General features: G+C 45.5%; 1 protein-coding gene across 3 annotated transcripts in view; it reads left to right on the plus strand.

Moving 5' to 3' along the window:
- AK9 (adenylate kinase 9) overlaps positions 1–22981 on the plus strand; it is a 1394796-nt gene extending 1371815 nt beyond the window's left edge. For all 3 annotated transcript variants that reach the window (XM_086926806.1, XM_086926808.1, XM_086926807.1), the window contains exon 44: positions 22654–22981. In XM_086926806.1, the coding sequence (XP_086782932.1) occupies positions 22654–22856 (203 nt within the window). In that variant the 3' untranslated portion in view covers positions 22857–22981. The remainder of the gene's footprint in view (positions 1–22653) is intronic.
- The last annotated feature ends 1156 nt before the right edge of the window (positions 22982–24137 follow it).

The following is a 24137-nucleotide window of genomic DNA, read 5'->3' on the forward strand; positions in this document are numbered from 1 at the left end:
AAGGCGGAAGCTAGTGGCGTTTATTCTCCGCTCCGCTCATCTCGGAGGTGCTAGGCCGGTCGCCATGCTCGGCTTCGGGGCGGCATGTTCCCTTAGAATGTTTGGGAGCGACTGATTGATCTTTTATTCGATGGCACCCTATTATTCCATGCCCTGGCAGACTCTGCCGTTTCGTTTCTTAAACTTTATTCGATTGTTTTAAAAAACATCATAAAAGTATACAGAATAAAACATTGCACATACGAAGTTACAACACCAGGGGAAGTACATGTCATACGGTTGGGCAAGAAGGTTTAGCATAAAATGTAAGGATTCTTGTACATAAATTAGGGGAAAACCATACTTTGTCTTGCTGTGATAGATTTTAGAATAAAGGTAGCAGTAAAGAAACATAAATCTGGGCTCGCAAGTGAAAATAATAACTTCATTGCATTTCCTGTGGTATACGTAGAATATTTCAGAAACATAGGTTTAAGATAATAAATGCGCTGAGCTTTGTACAAAGGGCAGAGTAGGAGAAAGTGCAGTGTGCTTTGTTTAGTTAGACCGTCACACGGACAAGGAGTAACAGAATAGCATTTCATTGTAGGAAAAGCAACCAAATTATGTACAATGCCTAGTCTCAGTCTTGAAAGTACAAATTGATGAGACCGTCTACTAATGGCATTAAGATACATAGGTATACCAGAGACATCATCTTTAAGGGAGTAATAAAAAACATGAGTAGAATACTCTTTTGTTGCAGTTTTCCGCAAATCGGTTTTGACCCGCAAAAATTCATTTTTTACCTCCTGTTTGTCAGAGAATTAATACATACAGGATCTTTACTCACATCCATATCAAACAGATCCTTAACAGTTGAAATCACATATTTTAGCCAAGGAATGTTAGAGACTTTTTCTAGAAGTAGACAGTCCTTGATAATGTCTTTAGTAAAGGCAGTTTCAGACTTGGTAAAAATGGATTTCCAGACCAACAGTGGCCTCAGTTCGATTAGGTCAGCTAAATAGTCCAGATCTAATTCCATGTGCGTTAAGACAGTGGATGCCGAGGGTGGGAGGCAAAGCAACCGTTTGAGGAACATATTTTCCGCAATTTGCAAGGCCCTTACATTACAATGTCCCCAAACCCCGGAACCGTACAATGCTACCGATGTACATCTATGTTTGTATATATTCAACATATCTATGATACGGCGGCTTCCCACTTTTGAAGCAAAGCGAAAGACGCCTAGGGAGGCTTTCCCCATTCTTGCTTTAACATTAGTTTGTTCTGGGGCCCAGGAACCTCTGTTATTAAAAGTAACGCCCAGATAACAAAAATTATCAACAGTCTCAATGCGGTTTTCCTTAAAATAAAAGGGTTTAAGATGTTTTACCTTTTTGCCACACACCATAACAAAAGTTTTAGAATTGTTAATTTTAAGTTTCTTCCTCTGGATAAAATCGTAAAAACCATTCATCAATTTTTGAAGGCCTATGGGGGTCCTGGAGAGTAAAACAGTATCGTCGGCATAGAGTAATACCGGTATAGGAAGACCTCCTGCTTGAGGCGCATCAGCTTGGATTTTCTTTAAATCTTGCTCGACTGAATTAATAAAGAGCGAGAAAAGCAACGGGGCCAAAACACATCCCTGTCGGATGCCAGATCTTACCTTGATCTTTCTTGTGCACTCCCCCGCTGGTCCATAACGAATTTGGGCCGATAGGTTGGAATAAAGTCTAGCTAAAAAGTGGATAATAGCAGGGGGGGCACCCATACCCAATAAGGTTGACCACAACAAAGTGTGGTCAACCAGATCGAAGGCGCTAGATAGATCCGCAAAACACAGGTACAGAGATCCCGGTTTGGCCTTGGTGTATTTTCCAATTAGAAGGTTCAGGTTAATACATTGTTCTATAGTACCAAGACCTTTTCTAAAGCCATATTGGGATGGGGCGAGAATATTATTGTCTGTAGCCCATTCTTCCAGTCGTGATAGTAAGACCCTACTCAGGATTTTTAATGAGGAGTCCAGAAGGGAGATAGGGCGGTAGTTCTTGGCCTCTCCTCTATCCCCCTTCTTATAGATAGGAATTATAATGGATTCACCCCAACTTGACGGAGTCTTGTTATCCACAGCAGCATTAAACGCTAGGGTTAGTAATGGACTCCACAGGGCCAAATCATATTTATAAAGATCAATTGATACCCCATCTGGGCCAGGTGCCTTCCCTCCTTTACTATTCTTTATAGCCATGTCTACTTCATGAATCATGATTCCCAGGGGTTCAACTGGAGTAATAAGGTTGTTACAGATGTTATCGTTAGACTCTCCGGTTGGGTCAAAAATCCCTGTGAAATGTAAAACCCAACTAGCTTCGCTTACTTGAGCGGTAAGGACTGGGAATTCTTCCTTTTGGAGAAATGGGCTATTAATAGTGCTCCAGAACAGCTTGCTGTCCCGGAGGGCTGCTGCTTTATTCAAATCGTCCCAGGCTAATTCTCTGAGCTCTTGTTTCCTGTGTTTCAATTCAATGTTGTAATTGGCCCTCAAGTGTTTAACAGCTTCCCTGTCTCTAGGCAGGTTGGAAAAGGCAAGCTTAAGGGCTTTTAATGCCTTGGTGCACGCCTGGTTAAACCAGCCCAGTGTTTCCCGTTTAATTGGGACCTTCTTGGTAGTAAGGGTTTGCTTGATTATGGTACCCAGTTTCTCAAAATTATTTACGATACAATCAGATGGGGCATCGATTTCGAGAAAACAGAGTATCGTTTTTAAACCGGCTTTCACAACACTACGGTGTAAATTCTCGGATTTTTCCCCACACCACTTAATTCGTATCCCGTTTGGCCTACATGGGATAATGTCATCTACAACCCTACCGGAAAATTCCTTCCTAGTGATCTCACAAAAGATGGACATAGTTAGGGCATTGTGGTCACTCAATCCAAGGTCCAGGATAAGCGGGACCGTACAGTGCGGGACTATCCGGGTTGAGATGAGCAAATAATCAACAATAGAAGCAGTATTCCTCCCCGTAAAAGTAGGGGCCATATTACCCTCATTATCAGGGGCATGTTGATGGATGGACATATCATACTTTAACATAAGGTTGTTGAGGGAAGTACCATAGGGGGAGTGTAAAAAATGTAATGAGTACTCCCCATTGTCCCCATCATACCCACAAGCTGTTGTATAAGAGAGAGGGCAGGTTCTGATGTTAAAGTCTCCCCCCCATATAATATCATAGGATATGGCCGATTTATAGAAAATTGAGTCTAAAACTGTTTCAAGTTCATCCACGGCAGAGGTACTGGTTGGGTCAAAGGTGTTATTATAGTGGTTAATCAACAGAATATTTCTACCCCTACTAACCATTATTTCCAATATCTGCGAATGGGACCCCACTTGGTGGCTTTTTCTTACATGTACAGGGAGGTGTACAGATAGTAAAATCAGTAGTCCGCCTTTAGCCCTCCCCATAACCGATTCTTCAGCATGACAATTGTAAGAGACAAAACTATCATAGTGAATATCTTCCACAGACCATGTTTCTTGCAGACACAAAATGTCAAATTCCGAGATGTGCTCTCTCCAGCCCAGGGCTACAACTTTTTGTTGCCACCCTGCAATATTCCAACTCGCCATTGAGTATCCTGTTGGCTTGGGGACCTGTACCAGTTCAGTGGGGGTAACTATGATAGATGATGTTGCATGACCCACATCTGTAGGTCCCAGGACATGGGGTACAGGGTAAGCTGTCTTCGGGTCAACAGATGGAATAGATATCATATTAAAAGCAGTTACCATGCATTGGACCGGTGGTATGAAAATAGATGGGACTTCTCTGTCTCCAGTGACAGGAATCAGCTCAAGAGATGGAACATCAGGGGGTAGTCAATCAACTCCCTCCATGCCTTCTAGACAGCCATAGCGATTATATTCAGAAAAGGGGTAGGGTTGGGGCATGTATTGGGGTAGCCTTGGAGGTCTGATGCCAAACGGTCGCTGCCTGCCCCTACGTTCCACAACAGTCCAATCCCCTCTTCTAGAATGGTGGAAGTTATTAGTTGGTGGGAAGAAGTAGGAAACTGGAAGGGTCTGAATAGTGGAATCAAAAGATCTATTGAAGCCCGCACAGATATGGGAAACCGTACGGGGATCTCTAAAGCTAACGGTAATACAGTCTCCATTGATGGTTTTGGGAGTCTTACCAACCCAGGGAACCCTCCTAACCATGATGATTTCATTATGTAAATGGGTCGGGAGGGGTCTATTCCAGTTGAGCCATTTGATAATCTTGCTCTTCAAGGAACTAAAGGTTTCTGTTTCCCCTTTTTCTAATGGCGGTACTCCAGCTAGGATAACCGTAAACCGATTGGCTTCTGGCGGGAGATCAGGCCGTCTAAGTCTAGGGGTTTTATGTTCGTTGGCCGGGGATCCCTGATTTACCTCATCCATATGCACCGGGGGATTAGACTGACTGGCTTGGTGACTCGCCACGTGCTGGTCGGTTGTATTGCTGGGCATGGAGGGGGTGGGTAGACAGTTTACTAAAGAAGGAATAGTGGGTTGGTTCGGATTTGGAGGGGGGGGGACCGGAGGGGTTGGGACAATAGGAGGGGTATTTTGGCATTTGGGCGTACTAGAAATAGCTAGGATCGAAGCAGTGGTTTTCTCTATGTTGGATATTCTAGAATCCAACCTGTCCAATTTTGCCTCTAGCGGTGATATAATTGATTTGAGTAAGGCCACGACCCACTCCATAGACGCCTCTCTCCCAAGGAGAGTAACTTCTTGGGGGTTGATAGTCGGGGGTTGCTCGCCCCGCACTTTAGCTGATTTGGCAGATCTTCCCAATTTGGTTTCCTTTTTGTTATATACTCTTTTCCGTTTCCTAATAGCGCCTTCCCTCTCCCCTTGACTCTTATAATGAATAATACTCTCTTCATGGTTAGACAAGATAGAGACATTATTACTGTCGGGAGCATGGTTAATATCCGCTACAGTAACAATTGTGTTAACTATGGTGTCAGAGTCTACTCTTGGCGGGGGTGTTACCTCCAGGATAGCAGGCTGCGATTCAACCATATGGCTAGAATATTCACTGTTTCTGGTAGGTGTTTTGGCATTGGCGAGGGGCCCTATAGATGAGCGTTTAAGAGAGATGAGTTCGGTTGATAGGCGTTTCTCCAAGATGACAATTTCTTTGTCTATGATGTTGTTGGCCCTTATAAGAAATTTTTCCATACCTCCAGCAGTTGAGAGACTTCCAGTTAGCGATGATTTAATCCTGGAATCTCTGCCGGCCATGGCCCAAATAGCAGGAGGGGGCTTATACAAGTTAGGGGGGTAGTCCGGTCCGGTCACTCCTGGTCACGAACGGGCACAAACGGGCCCGCTCTTGGCCCGGTCTTCGCCCCGGCCTTAGTCCCGCGCGCGTTCCGCGTGCGCGTGTCAGTTGCAGATTATCAAGGGAGAAACAGGAGGGGCGGGAAGAGGACCAGCTGCGGCCGATCAGCGCCGCTCAGCAGGCTGGTCCTCGCAGTCCCGCCTCTGGCCGTGTGTGTGGTCTGCAGCGAGGGCATAGGTGCTTCAATGCACAGTCAATATCCCAATCCACAAGGTCCTGGCAAGATTTTAAAACCCTCGAGCGGCTCCCGCGAAGCGGGGGCCGCGAGGCGTGGTGAAGTGTTCAGCAGGAAACCAGCGATTCAGGGCTGCACTCCCGGGTAAGGCAGAGGTTTATTGGCAAGGCTCCGTCCTCCTCCTCCGCCTCCTCCTCCTTTTCCTTCTCCTCCTCCTTCTCCTTCCCCTCCTCAGTGACTGCTGAGTTGATCTGGTTCTGGACCTTCTTTGGGCCGGTTGCCCTTGCTGTGAGGTGTATTTTATGGTCACTCAAGTCCTCCTTGCTGGGACTGTGGCTTTGTTGGCTGCTGCTGGACGGCCCCTTGTTGACTGTGTTTCTGTTTGAGTTATCTGCACAGAATTGGCCTTCAGATTAGGCCTTCTGTTTTTCTCTTGAGCTGCTTGACAAGTCTTCCGTTAGGTTTTCCCCATGGCTCTTTTGTTCTTTCCTCTGCTGTGGAAGTTCCTTCCAAAGAGGGTTCCCAGGGACTTAACTTACCCTTTGTGGGGTAGTGGTAGCTGTTATATAGCTTGCGCTCTGCTAGGGAGTTCTGGTCACCTCCGGGACTTTGCTCTCCATGGCATTTATATATGTTGCTGATGCTTCTTTAGGTCGTGTGCGCGAACCCCTCTTGGTAGTGTGTCCGGGCATTTCCTCGCCTTCATGCTTCTGTCCTGGAGGCTGGGATGGTTCTGTGTTTCTCCCTTTGTCGGGCATAGCCTGCCCGGTCTTTCTGGGGCACCGGGCTGTTATTCCTGCTTTCGGAAGCTTATTGCTGCGGGCGCCGCTCTGTCTGGTCGGTTGCCTTCCATCTATGTTGGGCTCGCCTTCTTTTCCCTCATTTCCTTGGGCCCTCTAGGCATTTCTTCTTCCTCTTCCTTGTCCTGGAATTTGATGGAAGGTTTGTTGCCTTGTAGGGGTGTGGGGTGCTTCGGCCTCCCTGGCCTTGCCCTTGGTTCCTCTGCTGAGGGTGAACGGGCTTCTTCTGAATTCTTCTAAATTCCCTCTTCTTCCCACATACCTCTTAGGGTGGGTGGTGTTCTGCTTGTGGGGGTTCCCCCTCCTTGCCTTGGAGAAAGGGGCTCTTCGCCCTGTCCATGGGACTAGTCCCTTTTTGGCCTTTCTGTTGTGTCAAGGCTGGTGGGGTCCTTCCGCAGACCCTCCTTCTCTGTGGTTATGGCTAGGGTATCTATCCTATGTTAAGGAATCTGCGGCTAGTAGTCTCTATCAGACGTACGAGTTACTTACCTTCGGTAACAATGTATCTGGTAGAGACGATTCTAGCTGCAGATTCCTTCACAGCCCGCCCTTCCTACACCCGTTCTGCGAGGACCCTTTGGCTTGCCCTTCTGCACTTGTCTCCCAGTGGATGGTTATGAGGAGTGCGTGCATTCTTCCACTCTTTGACAAGACGTTGTCTTGCTTTTTGTTCCTTCCTCTTCTAGGCTCTGTAGAGGCTGGATCTATAGGTACTCCTGTGCTCCTCTGCTCTGGTTGCTCAAGGATTGAGGCTGGCCTACCTTCGTCCCTCCTTTCCTTCCCTCTTGTTTCTGAAGGTCCTGGCCCCTCTGCTACCCTCTGGGGTTGGGTCATTTGGCTGTGCCCTGCTCTGGCTCCCTAGAGGGAGGATGTCCCACTCTGTGCTAGGGTTGCCTTGGAGGTCTGTCGTCCCCTGTTTGTCTTGGAACTGGCTCCCCTTCATGGGTCTTAGTCGCATTTGTAGTCTTGCTACATGTTGTCATGCCATTTTGCATATGTTCCTTGTCTTGTGTTTTCATGACTGGCAGGGTGGCTTTTCAGGGCTGTGCTCTGTTCTTTCTTCTTTCCCTGCTTTTGGGTACTGCAGTGTTGGCACTGCTCCTTATGTTGTTCTTCATCACCATTTCTTTTTCTTTTCCATTTTCCTGCTGTTTCGCACACTGTGCCCATGCTTCCACAGTTTCTCTGCCGGCTCTGCTTTGTGGCGCAGAAAAGTTCTCCGAAGAAAACTGATGTAGACACGCCAGGGTGGGACTTGTGTGACCTCGCTGACGTCACGTACGCAGACAACACCTGGGCGGAGCCGCGTGATGCCATCCCCCCGGCGCGCGGGGGATGCTGTGGCAAAGAGTGTCCCCGGTCCAGTCTCACGCCTGGGGATAATTCTAAATTAAGGAATCTGCGGCTAGAATCGTCTCTACCAGATACATCATTTCCAAAGGTAAGTAACTCGTACTTTTAGGATATTGCAACCTCTCCTCTAGGGTGTCCGGGTCCTACCTAAGGGGTGACATGGGTATTGAAAAGGAAGGTTTGCGCCATGCAAAAAGTTTACTTTTCCAGGTCGAAAGGGCAGTTTAACACTGCACACTCACAGCCTGCAATAGCAGGCCTGAGACATGTTTAAAGTGCTACTTAAGTGAGTGGCACAATTAATGCTACAGGCCCACTAGTAGTATTTAATGTACAGGCCCTGGGCACATGTTGTGTCAGTTTACTAGGGACTTATAATTAAATTGCATATGCCAAATCAGTATAATCTAATCTAACATGTTCTAAGGAGAGAGCATAGGCACTTTAGCACTATTTAGCAGTGGTAAAGTGCGCAGAGTCATAAGGCCAACATAAGCAAAATCAGCACACAAAAAAATTGAGGTGTAAGGCAAAGATGGAAACAAACCTGCAGAAAGGGCCTAGTCTAATACAACCCCCCTCCATCCAAAAGCTGGGGTTGGCTTATTATTACCTTGATGGGCTTCCCTGCTTAGGCGATGGAACATGCACGAAGGCCCTCTTTTGCAGGGGCACTTTTCAGGTCCACGCCTCTCTGAACTCAGTTGGATTCCTCTGTCGATACTCTCCTGAGCCACTGCTAAGTCTAACAAATGCTCTTCATCTCGGGAGTGCAAAGCACAAACCATTTGTCGGATTGGCAATAACAAGAAAGTACAAGGCTTCTTGCAGTGAGCTTGTGTAGTATTACAAACCATATTGTTGCGCTGAGTAAGATGGCAGGGCTTGGCTGATTGCGCCCTGTACCTCCTAGGGGGATTATGATGTGGAATGGCATCTATATGTGCAACTAAGGCTCAGCATGAACTATGTACTTCATTCTCGATGGTCATCCTTTTGGTACCCCTTACCTGTTCATCTGGCGCTGCTCCGTGGACCTCCAGTGGTCTTGCTGGGTGGACCTTCATTTCTTTGATTGTACGCCCTTTACGCAGTGATTCACGGGGCATTCCTGTGCGCTGGGAGCAACTAGAGGGGCTCTCCTCTTGATCCTTAGGTGGCCCTGCATGAGGAAAGACGCCGCGATACCGGGCCCCGAGGCACAAGCAGTGTGCGCAGCACTAGTGCCGGTGCCTATTAATGCATGCAGCCGCTGGTGCTGCTGAAGCTGTGTTGGATGGCCAGGCTGATGACTGAGCTACAGGATTTGACGGCTCCCACACTGCCATCTCGGCTGGACAGCCGTCCAGAGTGCCAAAAGAGCTGGAACCAAACAAGGTGCCCAAAGAGCCTTGGGCTCCATGCACAAAGCCCAAGTAGCCCAAAACACTCAAGCAGCATGAACGGGACTCAGCACATATGGCTACTTCTCCGGTACTGGAGATGCTTCATGTTGGAACGGATAACTCCACAGGTACTCTTTCGAGCGGGGGAGACTCAACCCACTGGACATGTTGCATGTGCGAGGGAATACTGCTTGGAACTTGCAGCCTGCTCCAAAGTCTCTACAGAAACCTACACCACGGCATCAAAAGTAGGTGCCCACTCTGATTCCTCTTCTTCTGGTCTATCAACAAATGGCCTCACCCAACCTCATGCGCGGAGATCTTTGGTGGTCTTTTTTGGCCTCAAGGGTGTAGGTTCACATGACTCTTTTATCTCTGTTGCTGTATTCCATGCCTCTTCCATGACTGTGCCTACTGTACCTATAGTAGTACCTTCTGTGTCAATTGCATCTGCTAAATTCATGTCCTTTCTGTAAAGATCTATACTATACAAGCCCTACAGGGTGGTCGAGATGAATCGACGGCATCTGGCCCCAATACAGATAATGAGCTAGTGACACAGGTAGTCTCAGCCGACTGCTTGCTTGGAGGAGGCTTGCAGTAGTAGTCCCACCACAATCAAAAGATGATGGAGATTTTTTTCTCGCTCTCAGACCAGTTCGAGACAGGTGGCCTGCTTACCTCTGAATCAGGCTCAGACAGTGAGGGCGACTTGATCGTGAGAGCCAAATCACCTATTTCCTGGGCACTAGGAAAGACTGGGATGGCAACCCCGTAAATGACCTAATTCATGTTTGTATGGCATTGGGGAAGACTAGCGAGGATGAAGTACTGTGGCATCCTGCTTCCCCTATCCTTACTTTCATCTTTAATCTGTTCCAACTCTATTGGGAGGAATAAAAAAAATACTCATTGCCTCTGAAGGCCTCCCATCTAAAAACACAGGTGGTACTGTGAAACATGGCTAATAATATGGACATCCTCCGTGGTCACCTTGTTGCCATTGAATTTCAGACAGTAAGCCTAAATTCCAATAAAAAATACATTGACAACTTGCAGGCCATGTCACAGAAAATGGAAGATGTGGAAAAGTGGATGCAGCCCAATAGCCTTCTTGTATTACGGATCCCTGAGGGGCATGAAGAGGATAACCCCCGGCTCTACATTCTACTTTTTCCAGGAGTCCTTCCCCCAACTCAAAAATTGGGACCATGACTGTCAAATACAATATGCCGATTGATTACCATTCCGCAAGCTGATTAAATGCTGCGCAGCTAATTTCCCACACGCTATTTTGATATACCTGGGGAACTTTTTGTTTAGGTAACATATATATTTCAGATGGCCCACCCAAAAAAGCCGGTGAAAGCCTGCAGAGTGGAGTTCTTTGTCACATCAGATTTTTGCTGAGAGACAGTGGAACGTCAATGGAGCCTCCACAGTAAAATTTGTATTTATATAGATTATATAGATTATGCTGAGCACCCCTGGAGGAGGAGCGTGTGGTCAGCTGGGTAGCTAATTCACAAGAGGGGGCAGGGTAGTGTGTTCTCAAATCAAAGGTTTAAAGCCCTGCTCATCTGTAGGGCAGAATTCGACTTGGATCTGGGTGGCGGGGAGAGACGTAGGGTGGGGAACAAGGAGGGTTATGACACGCACAATGTGACAAGGTGAAGCAAAATAATTCTGGTGGGGCAATGGTGTCCCAGGGTGTTAAGAGGAGGTACAGCATTAGGAGGGGCTATGTAAGCAGTGAAGCTGTGAAGCTTCATCGGGAAAATATGCATAGGAAGGATAGTAGACTCTAACCTAGTGAAAAATAATATTGAAGATGGTCACTGCCTGGGGATACAGATTCTCAGTTGGAATATAAATGGTCTGTGCGCCACTGCAAACGTTAGGTAGGAACTTCGTAACCTCATCTTCTCTGCATACAAGAGACCCATCTTACCATCAGGGAGTGTCATAAGCTGAATGGTTTAGGCTACCACATTCTGGCCGCGTCAGTGATCAATACTTCTAAGACAGGGGTGACATTGCTCTCCAAGGGTCAGGAGTGTGCCGCTCATTGGGTTAAACTTGATAATTCTGGCAGGTGGCTAATTGTGCGTATAGGCAATAATAATATACAGCAAACAGTATGCACTGATTACGCCCAAACACTGATGATCCTGCAATGTTTAATCTTCTCCTCTGAGAACTTAGCATGTGGTCAGTCCCAATGATCATGTGCGTGGACTTTAATTTGGCCATGCTCCCTGGAGTGGATTCAACTATACCCCGTGATACCAATTTGTGGTGTATGAAAAAGTCCAGGGCGGCCATTCAACAGATTCTCGCTACACATGCTTTCCGGGATGTTTGGCGGCCTTGTCGGGAGAGTGAGCCTGGGTCTACCTTTCATTCTATCCCTCATGGTACATCCTCTTGTCTATACATGTTCTTTGTTAGTAATAAACTTCTACTTATTGTGTCTATTAGACTACATCCTAGAATTATTTTAGATCACAAAACCCTATCACTAGTCATTAAGTTAAGTCAAATGGCTCACACACAAATTCCTTGCCGAGGGACATTTGATCGCAAACTATTGCTGGATTCTACATATGTCTATTTCATGAGGTCCTGCCTTGGCATATTCATTAGTATTAATAGAGGCTCTGCTAGTCCAATCATAGTCAGGGATGCCCTAAAAGCCTTTGTGCAGGGCCAGACTACCAGTTTCATCATCTGCAAAGACAAAGATGAGCAGGCTAAGGAAAATGACAGCAGGATTGGTTTACTAGACTAGAGATGAAATACTCACTGCTCTATGAGCATTATGAGCACCAGAGTGGCCAAGATAGTATTTCGGAGATAGATGGACTTATGACAATGCTGCAGCGTAGCTTTAGGAAGATAATTCGGATTAGTGATTGTTCTAAATATTCAGCAAAGGGGTTTTCATGCTTTAAGAATAGTGAAGAGATGGGTAAAATATTGGCCATCCACCTTACGGAAAAAAAGCAATAAAAACATAATGCCAGGCATAACAGATGTTAATGGTAATATTGTTACAAGTTGCTCTGAGATACTATCTGTCTTGCACCAGTATTATACCAATTTGTATTAGAAAGAGTGTTGGGCCACTCAGGACATGATTGATTATTACTTACTGGGCACAAGGTTTATTCAGACCAGAGGGCCAGGCTAGATACCTCAACAGTTTAAAGATATTCTGACCCTGCTCTTATGCAATCTTGTTAATTCTCCTGCCTTTCTGGCATTAACACCACCATCCTGGACTGAAACCTATATATCTGATAAAGACTTCTAGCTGCAAATTCCTTACCTTGGAATTTCCCAGGCGTTAGGCTGGATCTGGAAACTTTTGCTGAGCAATACCCCTTGCACGCGATGTTGGCTAGCTTCATTCGGCTCCGCGTGAAGTTGTTGGCATCGGTAGAGTCGGTTATAATGTCGTAGTGCCTATCTAGGCACCACCCAGGCACGCGGACATCAGTTCTTTTCTTTCCGCGTCAGTTAAGCGCCGATCCAGGAAGAGCTACCCCTCTGCTGATTTTTGGCATGCTTTTTCTTGACTTTTGTCGATATTTTTGGATTCGACTTCATGTGCAAGGGATGTCTTCGAGGAAGATAGGTTTTTAAACCATGCAGGACCTGTTCCCACATGATGTTGGTCACCGATCCCCACCGCGTTTGCCTGTGGTGTCTTGAACACGACCTTGGTTCAAAGCTGTGTTCAGACTGTCGGGCGATGGCCCCAAAGACCTTGAGGGAGGGAGCGATGAAGTTGCTTGCGGCCAGTCAGTCCATACCGTCAAGTGAGACTCCGAGGAGGTCACGGTCCCGCTCGAAGAAGAGGAGGCTACGGGACCGCTCATGGAGCCCTAAGTCCTTTTCCTCTCATGTGAGGTTTTCAAGACACTCGGGGAAGAGGCAGAAGTAGAAGAAGAAGACCAAGTGAACTTTGACTTCACCTCAACTGGCATCCGTCGTCGAGAGAGGTGAGGAGCACCAACGCTCTAAGCACGGTTCTGCGGAGCCGGAGCCTGAGTGGACTTCGCGCCTTCCACCTTTTCCGGGAGCCATAGTAACTCCCGCTCGGGAGCCGGAGTGACTCCTGCTCAAATTAGAGTTTTATGAGGCTATGGACCGCGCATTCGAGCAGAACGATCCCTTTGGTGAACCGTTGGGCCCTGCGGGGTCTTGCCAACGCGACCTTCCCCGGCATCGTATCCGAAGTCGGTGTCTATGATGTCGCTGATCCCATCGGTGGCGCAAGACCTGACAACACGGAGCCGAAACGGCATCAAGCAGCGCCGATTCCGACGTCGATAGAACCCAGGGTGTCATGCAACAAGAACGACAAGGAGGCTCGGGATATTACTGAGGTATCAGCTTTATTAAACACATCCGTTGATCGAGGGGTAATTCGCTGGTTTGGCGGTCCGATCCGGTTTCTTCTCTAGGGTTCCCGTCATGGTCTTCGGTCTGTCTCTCCTACAGGGCTTACCCTCGGGAAACAGAATGTGCCAAGACACGCTCCTGTGTAAGTACCGAATGATGGCATCTGGAGTCAATAAGCGCATTGATGGGGACGCCGGTTATGGTTAGGCTGAAGTGGAAAGCCCTATTCTTTTCACCAACTAGTAGCTCGCTCCCTTTTGTGTACCCTATGTCCATAGGCTCTGTTGAATTGTGTCTCTGGGGACAGGTATGCGCTACATGACCCCACTCCGCACAGCGGAAGCATTGAGGCCCTGTTCCTCCTTCTTTTACAACAGGACGGGGAAGAAAAGATGTATCGATAAGAGGCCGGGGTTGGGGAGCAGAGGTGCCCGAGGTGCGGTGTCTCCACCTTGGTGTAACGGGCAAGAGTAGTCTGGGCATAAGTGGCTGTACTTCCGGGGCTCTTTGATGGGCCCAGGCCAGTTCCAAGGCACTAGTGATGGTTACATTGGGGTGTTGTTTTACCCATGCGCTGGTAGCACTGGGTAGTCCATCCAGGTATTGCTCCAATAGGATCTTGTCCATCACTTCCTCCATACTGGAGGTGTGAGATTGTAGCCATCGGGTGCCCAGGTCTTGTACTCTGTAGAATATAGCTCTAGGGTTGTCTTGAGGAAGACACTTTTCTTTTCTAAAAATGTATTCTATAGTGCTCCTGGTCACATCCGAGCCTCTCCAAGATTGCCTTCTTGAGGATCCCGTATGGGGTTGTTCCTCCAGGGTTAGTGGCCTGACACGCAGTTTGCAGTTCTCCTGACAAAAGGGGCGCAATGTACTGACCCCAGCGTTCGGCAGGCCACTGTGCTGTGCCTGAAACGCACTCGAAGTTCGTAAAGAAAAAGTCTGGGACTTTGCCAGCCTGATATTTCTGCAGGACTGAGCTGGGTACATTGGGGTGGACTTTACTGCTGGCTATAGTGTCTGACAAACGCTGTATGGCGGTGTCCTCTACTGCCTTGTTCTGCGTGATCAGACCCGCTTGGGCCTGGAGGGCCTTTTGTAGGTGTTCGCGATCAGCCTTGACCTCAGTGGCTTGACCCTCCACCACTAGCTAAAAATGGCATTGAACCTCAGTTAGCTGCTTTAGCATATCTTCCAAGCTGTTAGGCTGAGACATGGTCTTGATACGTGATGGGTATGGAGGTGATCCCACTTCTGACACCACTTGTCATGCAACAAGAACGACAGGAGGCTCGGGATATATGAGGTATCAGCTTTATTAAGCACATCCGTTATCGAGGGGTAATTCGGCTGGTTTGGCGGTCCGATCTGGTTTATTCTCTAGGGTTCCCGTCCAGGTCTTCGGTCTGTCTCTCCTACAGGTCTTCCCTTCGGGAAACAGAATGGAGGGGCTAATAATACAGTCCTGTTATTACTCCTTAAATGGTGAATGGGGTTGTTACTCCAACCCTCTATTGTGCAGTAGGATTGGCTTTTTTCTATTCTTTACTGTTGCTCCACAGGATAAAGGGGATGTGAGGGGGACCCACCCACGTGAGGAAAGGGAGAAAAACTGAGATATAACTCCTCTCTTCATTTATGGGTGCCCGTTTTCCTACTCCCAGCTTGCTTTATATGCTGTTCAGTTAGCTCTTCCAATAATGGGTATTAGGCTTACGTGCCCTGTTATGGTTTCACAGGACACCAAGTTGGGTGCATCTCTATTTGCAGAACCCTATTACCACAAAACCACTACTTGGGTGAATACCCAACCCCTCATCAACCCTCTGGCAGCACAAAACACATGCCTGACACTGCGACCCTGCAATGGAATCACGGCTGCCTCGTCCTCAGTGCCATCACGCAGGTCGACCTCGCTCACTCTCTCCTGGTCTCTTCCTTTCCCTTCTCCTGGGATGGCTTCGTCTCCTCTCTGTCGACTGTGTCCGCTGCTCCTCCCGTCTCCGCGGCTGTCTCTTTTGATCCCCCGGTCTCTCCTCCTTCGACTCTGGCCTCCCCATGCCCCGCCTCTTCTCTCTCCATGTCCAGTTCCGGTTTCCTGCTCTGCCTCCCGACAGCCGGTAGCATGTTCTCCGTAGTGCCCCCTTGGCCTCCAGGGACCGCCCCTGCCCCGTCACACTGGGGTTCTATGTTGTCGCCTGAGTACTTTGTGGCTGTGCTGGGATCGGGAGAGGATTGGGAGGAGTCTGGAGACCCTCTTGAGAACCAGGATGTCTCTGAGGAGACAATGGACTGGTATGGGGAACTTGGGGAATCCTGTCATGCTCTCTCCGCCTACGGCAGCTATAGAGGAGGGGGCATCCATTGCTATGGTGGTTAAGAGGGCAGCTGAGGTCCTAGGACTGCAGCTGCCCTCAGTGCATGTTTGGACTAATCTCCTGACCGAAGTGCCTGAGCCTGGGGTTTCCACTTCTGATCCCCTATTGCCCTTCAACAAGGCACTTACGGATGTCCTTCTGGGAACATGGTCCAAGCCTAGCACAGGGGCTCCTGTGAATAGGACAATTGTACGCTGCTATCGCCCAGCTCCAGGTGACCCAAAGTTCCTCAGCCAACACCCCACCCCAGAAAGTTTGGTGGTGCATGCTTCTATGTCCCAAGGCGCATTCCCTTCCACCCCTCCGGATAGGGAATCCAAGAGACTGGTCTCATTTTGGAAGAAGATTTTTTTTCCTACAGTCTGGCATTGCAGTCGGTGAATACAGCATGCTTATTGTGCCGTTTCTCCTGCTCTCTTTAGGAGAAGGATGCGCAGGTGCTGTCACAAGTCCCGGAGGAGGCCCGGGCTGTGCTCTCCCAAGTTGTCAAGGATGGGAGAGATGCAGCAAAATTCACCATACGGTGTGGATTAGATATGACCGATTAAGCTAGGCAGGTTGATTTCAACGATGGTGGCCTTGAGACGCCACGCCTGGCTTCGTACAACTGGCTTCCCTGGGGATGTCCAAGTCAATTTGATGGACATGCCCTTTGATGGAACCCGGCTTTTTGGGGAAAAGGCAAACTTTGCCCTGGTCAGGTTCAAGGACTCTCAAGCTACGGCCAGATCCTTGGGCCTCTCCTCCACTCCTCGTGGCCAGTCTTCCTTTCGCCCCTTTCGTGGCAATGAAAGGGGCTCCAGCCATGTCAGCCCTATCCTAGCCACCGCCCCCCTCAGGCTGCCCAAGCCATGCGTGGCTATGTACGCAGTACATTTCGTTGTCAGAATGGAGGCCAGAAGTCGTCTACCACACTGCCCCCAGTAGCCGCAGCCTCCAAGTACTTAGGCTAATTTTGCAGGACCACACTACTCCAGAGGGTGGGTAAATTGGACATCATCTCCCCCACTGGAGATCTATAACAACAGACAAGTGGGTCTTACAGATCGTCTAGGAAGGGTATTCTCTTCCTTTCCCTTCTTTTGCCCCTCCTATTACGCCAAATCAGGAACGGCTGGCGGAGGATCATTTGAAGTTGCTCCAAGAGGAAGTTACAGCTCTTTAGGCCAAAGGAGCTATAGAAAGTGTCCCATCTTCCGAAGTAGGCAGTGGCTGTTATTCCCGCTACTTTCTGATTCCGAAACAGAAGGGCCTTTGGCCCATTTTGGATCTTTGAAGTGTAAATCTATTCCTCAAAATGGAGAAATTCTAAATGCTCACTTTGGCTTAGGTCTTGTCTGCCCTAGATCAAGGAGCTTGGATGGTGGCATTGTGCCTAGAGGATGCCTATGTTCACATTCCCATCCTGCTGTGCCACAGGTGTTACCTGTGGTTCAAGCTAGGCCGTGAGTACTTTCAGTTTACCGTGCTCCCCCTTCGGTCTTACCAGGGCCCCTCGGGTGTTCACCAAGTTGATGGCAGTGGTTACTGCTCATCTGCGCAGGTTAGTGGTGTCAGGCTTCCCCTACCTAGACTACTGGTTGTTGAAGGCGTCTTCCCCCCAGGCAGTGTTCTCCCACCTTCATACTACGGCGAACCTCCTGCATTTGCTGGGGTTCTCAATAAATTATCCGAAGTCACACCTGACTCCTTCTCAGACGCTCCCTTTCATTGGAGCTGTTCTGGACACAGTGCAGTTTCGGGCTTATCCTCCTGAGCAGCGAGTCCAGGGTATTCAGGTTATGATTCCTAAATTTCAGCTTCTATCCTGGAGTTCGGCGAGGTTGACTCTGAGCCTGTTGGGCCTCCTGCATCTTGTTGGTAAGCCACCCCAGGTGGTGTATGCGGGCTCTGCAGTGGGACTTGAAGTTCCAATGGGCACAGCATCTGGGAAATCTCATCAACGTGGTTCAGATCTCGGAAGGAACTGCGAAGGATCTGCAGTGGTGGTTAACAAACCGCGACCTCTCTCCCTTCCCCAAACAGATTTCACAATTGTGACGGATGTGTCACTTCTGTGATGGGGCAGCCACATGGAAGAGGTGGAGATCAGGGAACACTGGTCTCCGGCGGAGACGGGACTCCACAAAAATTTGTTGGAGCTCCGAGCGATTCGGTTCACATTGAAAGCATTTCTTCCCTCTGCCATGGGGAAGCTGGTGCAGGTGTTCATGGGAATGTCTGACATAATATCGACAGACAGAATATCGAAATGCAAAAATATCGGAGCAAAAATATCGACAGCAAAAATATCGGAATCCTATCTTCATTAAGGTAAGTACAAAAATATTGAAAAAATAATATCGTAGTACAAAAATATCGGAATCAAAAATATCGTTTTTTTAAATATATTAATAATAATGTAAAAATAATATTAAAATACATATAATTTTACAACTATTAAATAAAAATATTAAAACAAAATTAAAAGTAATACATATACATTTAAAATAAATAAAACACTTAATAATTTAATGTAATTTTTATTTTTTTCATGTAATTTATTTGATTTAATGTAATATTTTTTTGTTTTTACCCTGTACGCCTGTACCCCAAAAACCCAAAACTGACCCTGAACCCTAAAAATATCCCTGTACCCCAAAAACCCAAAACTGACCCTGAAACCTAAAAATACCCCTTTACCCAAAAACTGAAAACTGACCCTTATCCCTAAAAATACCCCTTTACCCAAAAACTGAAAACTGACCCTAAACCCTAAAAATACCCCTTTACCCAAAAACTGAAAACTGACCCTGAACCCTAAAAATACCCCTTTACCCATGAACTGAAAACTGACCCAGAACCCTAAAAATACCCCTTTACCCAAAAACTGAAAACTGACCCAGAACCCTAAAAATACTCCTTTACCCAAAAACTGAAAACTGACCCTGAACCCTAAAAATACCCCTTTACCCAAAAACTGAAAACTGACCCTGAACCCTAAAAATACCCCTTTACCCATGAACTGAAAACTGACCCTGAACCCTAAAAATACCCCTTTACCCAAAAACTGAAAATTGACCCAGAACCCTAAAAATACCCCTTTACCCAAAAACTAAAAACTGACCCTGAACCCTAAAAATACTCCTTTACCCAAAATTAATTAATATTATTTAATTACCAATTAATTATTAATTAACAATAACAATAAAGTAAATATATTAGCACATTTGCTGTAATTAATTTAATTTAATAATTAATATTTTTTTCCCTAATTAATTAATTAAGAATAACAATAAATTATATATAAAAAAATACTATAATTAATGTCATTAAATAATTATTATTAATTAATTACCAACTAATTAATAATTATAAATATGTAAAAAGTATATTAATTAATTAACGAATTAATAGAAATTAATTACCAATTAATTATTAATTAAAATATGTACAAACATATATCAATTAATTAATTATTATTAAATTACTTCCCACCCTATTCCCCTATAAACCCATAACCCGCTACAGAACATATTTATCAATTAATCAATTAATTAAAAATAATTAAAAATTATTTCTCAATTAATTAATTAATAATTCCTACTAATTAATAATTAATTTAACATAATTAAATTACTTCCCACCCTATTCCCCTATAAACCCACAACCCGCTACAGTAGTAAAAGACAATATTTAATTAAATTACATTAAAAATTAATAATAAAACATAATAAATACAATATAATATACACTAAATTTATTTAAAAATTGATATTAGTAACATCGAAGTTATTAATTTCGATATTATTGACATCGATATTTACAACTTCGATATTACTGATATCATACCAATATCGATATTAAGACTGTCGATATTACTTACCTTCGATATTTTGTCCCATCGATATTTAAACTTCGATATTTTTGTATATCGATATTTAAAAATCGATATTTTGTCTGTGTACCGTTCAGGGACAATTCCACCGCCATTTGGTACAGCAACAAGCAGGGTGGGGTCGTGGACTCTTTGTCGAGAGGCCCTGCGTCTCTGGACATGGCTGGAACAGCAGGGCATAACCCTGGTGGTTCAACACCTGCCAGGTTATCTGAACACCAGGGCAGACGATCTCAGTCGTTGATACCTTCAGGATCACAAATGGTGTCTCCAGTTAGAAGTGGCGCAAGGTCTCTGTGATTGCCAGTACATGGACTCGGTACGATAATCTCCTCAGTACTTAGTAAGTAAAACGGACTTGCAGAGTAATTCGTGTTAGTGAGGAAAGCGCTTAGCGAAGGAGGAGGGGGACGCCTTTGGAGGAGTGCTTCCCTGGGGGTCCGACCTCGGAGCATTTTTTATAAGGAGACCGTGGGGCATGGATATTCCATCCCTTGTAAAGGATTTAGACCTTTGCTGGAGGAAATGACGATTCTGCCTTGATTATATGGGTGACAAATTAATGTTTTAACCGTGTCCTGAGGAGGCCTAAGAAGATGACCGGCTGAAACGTGGTCACATCGACGACACTGTTAAGGAGGAGTCAAGGGAAATATAGTGTGTTTCTAAATTATAGGGTATCACACTGTAAACAAATTGAAGCAGTTGATTGACTTATAAGTGTGTTTTTGAGACTACCTCTTAGTGGTCTGGCCAGATGTGTATGGAAGCTATTATCAAAAATTTATGATTCTTTAGGGTTACTATGTTTTTCTATGTAGAGTGTGTGTCCATGAACAGAATGTGATGATATGTCATTTTTGTATTTCATTGATTAAGTGTTATTGGTTATGAGGAAATAATTTTGCTTGATATATTCATTGTGAATTACAAACACAGTGAAGGCAAATTAAAAGTACCTTCCTGAATAATTGTGCTGTATTTATTCCTTCATACCACTTGTTGTTTTCCCTATGCAAGGTCTCTTTCAGCAGTGGGGAGAACCTTGGTTAGATTTATTTGCATCTGAAGAGAACGGTCAATGTCAGTATTACTGCTCCCTGGAGTTTCCAAGGCGGTCATCGCTCGGCTCCGCATTTCTTTGCGAGTGGAGCTCATCCCTGTTGTACGTCTTTCCACCCATACCCCTCCTGCCCAAGGATCTAAAGAAGATCAGGAGCGACCGGGCCCAAGTCATTCTTGTGCTACACAAAAAAAAGATGGACGGAATGCTGAATAAATCATACATTCATCCCCAGTCAAGAGGTCTGGGTTAAATCCATTGTTATTTTGCTCACCATGCCACCCCAGTATAGACCCAGCCATATGCAAATCAGTCTTATCCCTGTGCCTCATGGGAACAGTCCCGACCGAACTGCCAAGCCAGGTCCTCTCTGGACCAGAAACAAGCATCCTGGGACCGGTTTCTGGGTATTACCCTTCATCAGCCCGGCTAGATTGAATGCAGTGGCACAGTGAGCAAGAGACCTTCGTCTGGGCAAACCCATCTCACTTAGCGTGAAAAGTGCTACACAAACAAAAGACAGACGGAATGCTGAATAAATAATACATTCACACCCAGTCAAGACATCTGGGTTAAATCCATCGTTCTTTTGCTCACCATGCCGCCCAAGTTTAGACCCAGCCATATGCAAATCAGTCTTGATCCTGAGCCTCATGGGAACAGTCCAAACCGAGAGTCGCTTCTTCCAAAGACTCCCATTGTCGTCTACAGCCGGTTCCGACTTCACTTCACCCCTATGCACCTGGCTTTCCTGGTGCAGTTAACCTAGTACCTGGGGCAGAATGTAGAAAAATTTCATACATTCACCCCAGTAAAGAGATCTAGGCCTAAAGCCATCGTTTTTTTCTCACCATGCCATTCCAGTTTTTGCTGGGGCATCCACAGGTGGGATTAATCTCCAACCTTCCATGCTCCAAAGTGTTTCTTCGTTATCCTCTGGGAAGGGTCCTTCTTCTTTAAAACTGCAACCACGACTTCTCCAAAAGCTTCCATTGGCACCCGGCTGTATTTCCATTCTGCACTCAGCCGCCGTGGGGTTCCTGGGTAATTACATCAGTTGGTTCCTTGTCCTCCCAGCTTCTCTGACTCCTTAGGTCCAAGTCCTGTTCTTCTTTGCAGTTCGCATTCCACTTTCTTAGTATATGGTTTGGCCTCCCCCTAAAGACCAATGTGTATTTGTTCTACTTACCTGATTCCTTTTGAGTTTTTTAATGTGTATTGTTGATATAATCGTGTTGGAGATATACCAATCAGTTAGTGATTGTGTTGCGCAGTAAATAGTTATTTTTTATAAACACTGTGTACTTTTTCATTTAATCTACACTGTCTATTAAATGTGGTAAAACAAGCTGCTTTACACTCCGTCAAGATAAGCCTGAAGCCTGCTCTCCACAGCTACCACTTTGAGAGCTTTTTATGGTTATCAAAGATCACTAATATGACCATAATGGTTGCCTGGATTAGTACAAGGTGCCTCACTCCTTTAAGGGTGAACCACATACTAAGCCAGCCTCCTATAGTTCCCTTCCCCTCTTACAAAGAAATGTAAAATGTTGACAGTCTGGTATCGGTAGCTGTGAGTACATTTGATAGGGAGGGCCGCGCTCTGTCATATTCAAACTTCTACTTTGATTGTGAAAATATAAATTAAAAAGAATTATGTTAAAATATTATAATTTGACCTTTGTTTTTTTATTTAATTTTTTTATTGAATGTCTTTATTTACCAGTGCATCATTTTTGGAGACTGCTTATATACTGTTCCTTTTAATGCAAATAAGAGATTTACCATTTCGTTTTCTATTGCATTTTTGCAGCGTATAACCCGAGGCAACCAGATTATGTGCGTAAGAAGTACAAGAAAAAGATGGATCAGTTTTTGGAGAACTGTGAACTCATCACATACTTGGGAAATAAAATGACCCGCAAATATAAAGAGCCTCAGAACAGACCCATTGACTTTGATTTCAAGCTGAGAACATTTTTGTCACTTAAAGATATCGACCTGACTTGTAATTAAGTTCTGCTGTTCATATTGTTCATTGCCAAAAAGAAACTCCATTTGTAACTGTACACATGTTTTTCATTTATATTTCTTTAAATATACCATATAATTATTTTATATTAATAAATAATGTAATGTGTTTAAAATGTTGTTCCTAATTCATTGTGGCGTCTCTTTTCAACAAATACTTGTACCACAATTGTATTTATAAATTCATAGACTGGGTTGGTTTAAAGTCTCTCAAACATGTCAAGAATTACAAAAAAAATCCACGTCACTTGATCAGGTTTTGAATATAAATTGTTTAGAAGGCCGCAGCAGGTTCAGGTGACTTCCTTATATCTAATGCACACCTCGAATCAATGTCAAGCAAGCATTGTTTAGGCAAATAGGACTGACTTTTTGGTAAAATAAGTGTGTGTAATAGATGGTTGACATTGTGCGTGCTGGCCCCAGCTCTTCTAGAAAGAAGATTAAAGCAACATCTAGGTCTACAAGAAGATGGGAACTGGAAGTAGGGCCTGTTGGCTTCATTAGTGGAGTTAAGCTGCACCCTCAAAGAAGACTTTTAAGAAAAGGAGTCCGTAGATGAAGTCTGAGTAGCAACTAGAGATTTTAAAGGCTCGCACAGCATATTTTGCATAGTAGATAGTGATACCTTTGACAAAGGGCCAGTATTTTTGTTGCAGCTCTGGTAACCCATATGTGAGTACACATCTTTACTTTGCGAACAAAAAAGAAGTAAATTCAACGACATGCCATCACGACAGCAGCATAAAACAGCCATGCAAGGGCAGTTAGTGAATAGTGCCTTTTTGATAGACCTAGGTATCTGAATAGCATGCACTTCATAAACAAAACAACCGGTAAACCTGTAAATATAATATCACCACATCGGTAAAGTAAATATATCAAAGAACTCACACTGGCTCTCATGTTACATCTGCAACCTTAAAAAAACACTACTTGATGCCTTTTCAATAAAGGGCAGGAGTGCGAGAAGCAAAACATAAAATGGTTATAACTTTTTTTTATTAACATTAAATGTTTTTTTTTGCTGGCGGGTGAGTGGGCGTGGCTTACGGGGCAGGGGACGAGTGGTTTGCCTACTCCTGAGTGCGCAGTGACTGTTTGGTCGGCCCTCTTGGGCACCCAAACCAGTCATGCTCACTCCCCTGTTATCTGTTGACTGGGTGTGTTTGATTGATTCAGATGCTCCGTCCATCACCACCCCCTTTTGTACCGCTTTTGGCCGCCATAAGTGTGGCAGGGTATGCTCAGACGTGAGTCCCTTGC

Source organism: Lissotriton vulgaris, chromosome 6 (genome assembly GCF_964263255.1).
Source record: "Lissotriton vulgaris chromosome 6, aLisVul1.2, whole genome shotgun sequence".
In the NCBI taxonomy this organism is placed as follows: Eukaryota; Metazoa; Chordata; class Amphibia; order Caudata; family Salamandridae; genus Lissotriton; species Lissotriton vulgaris.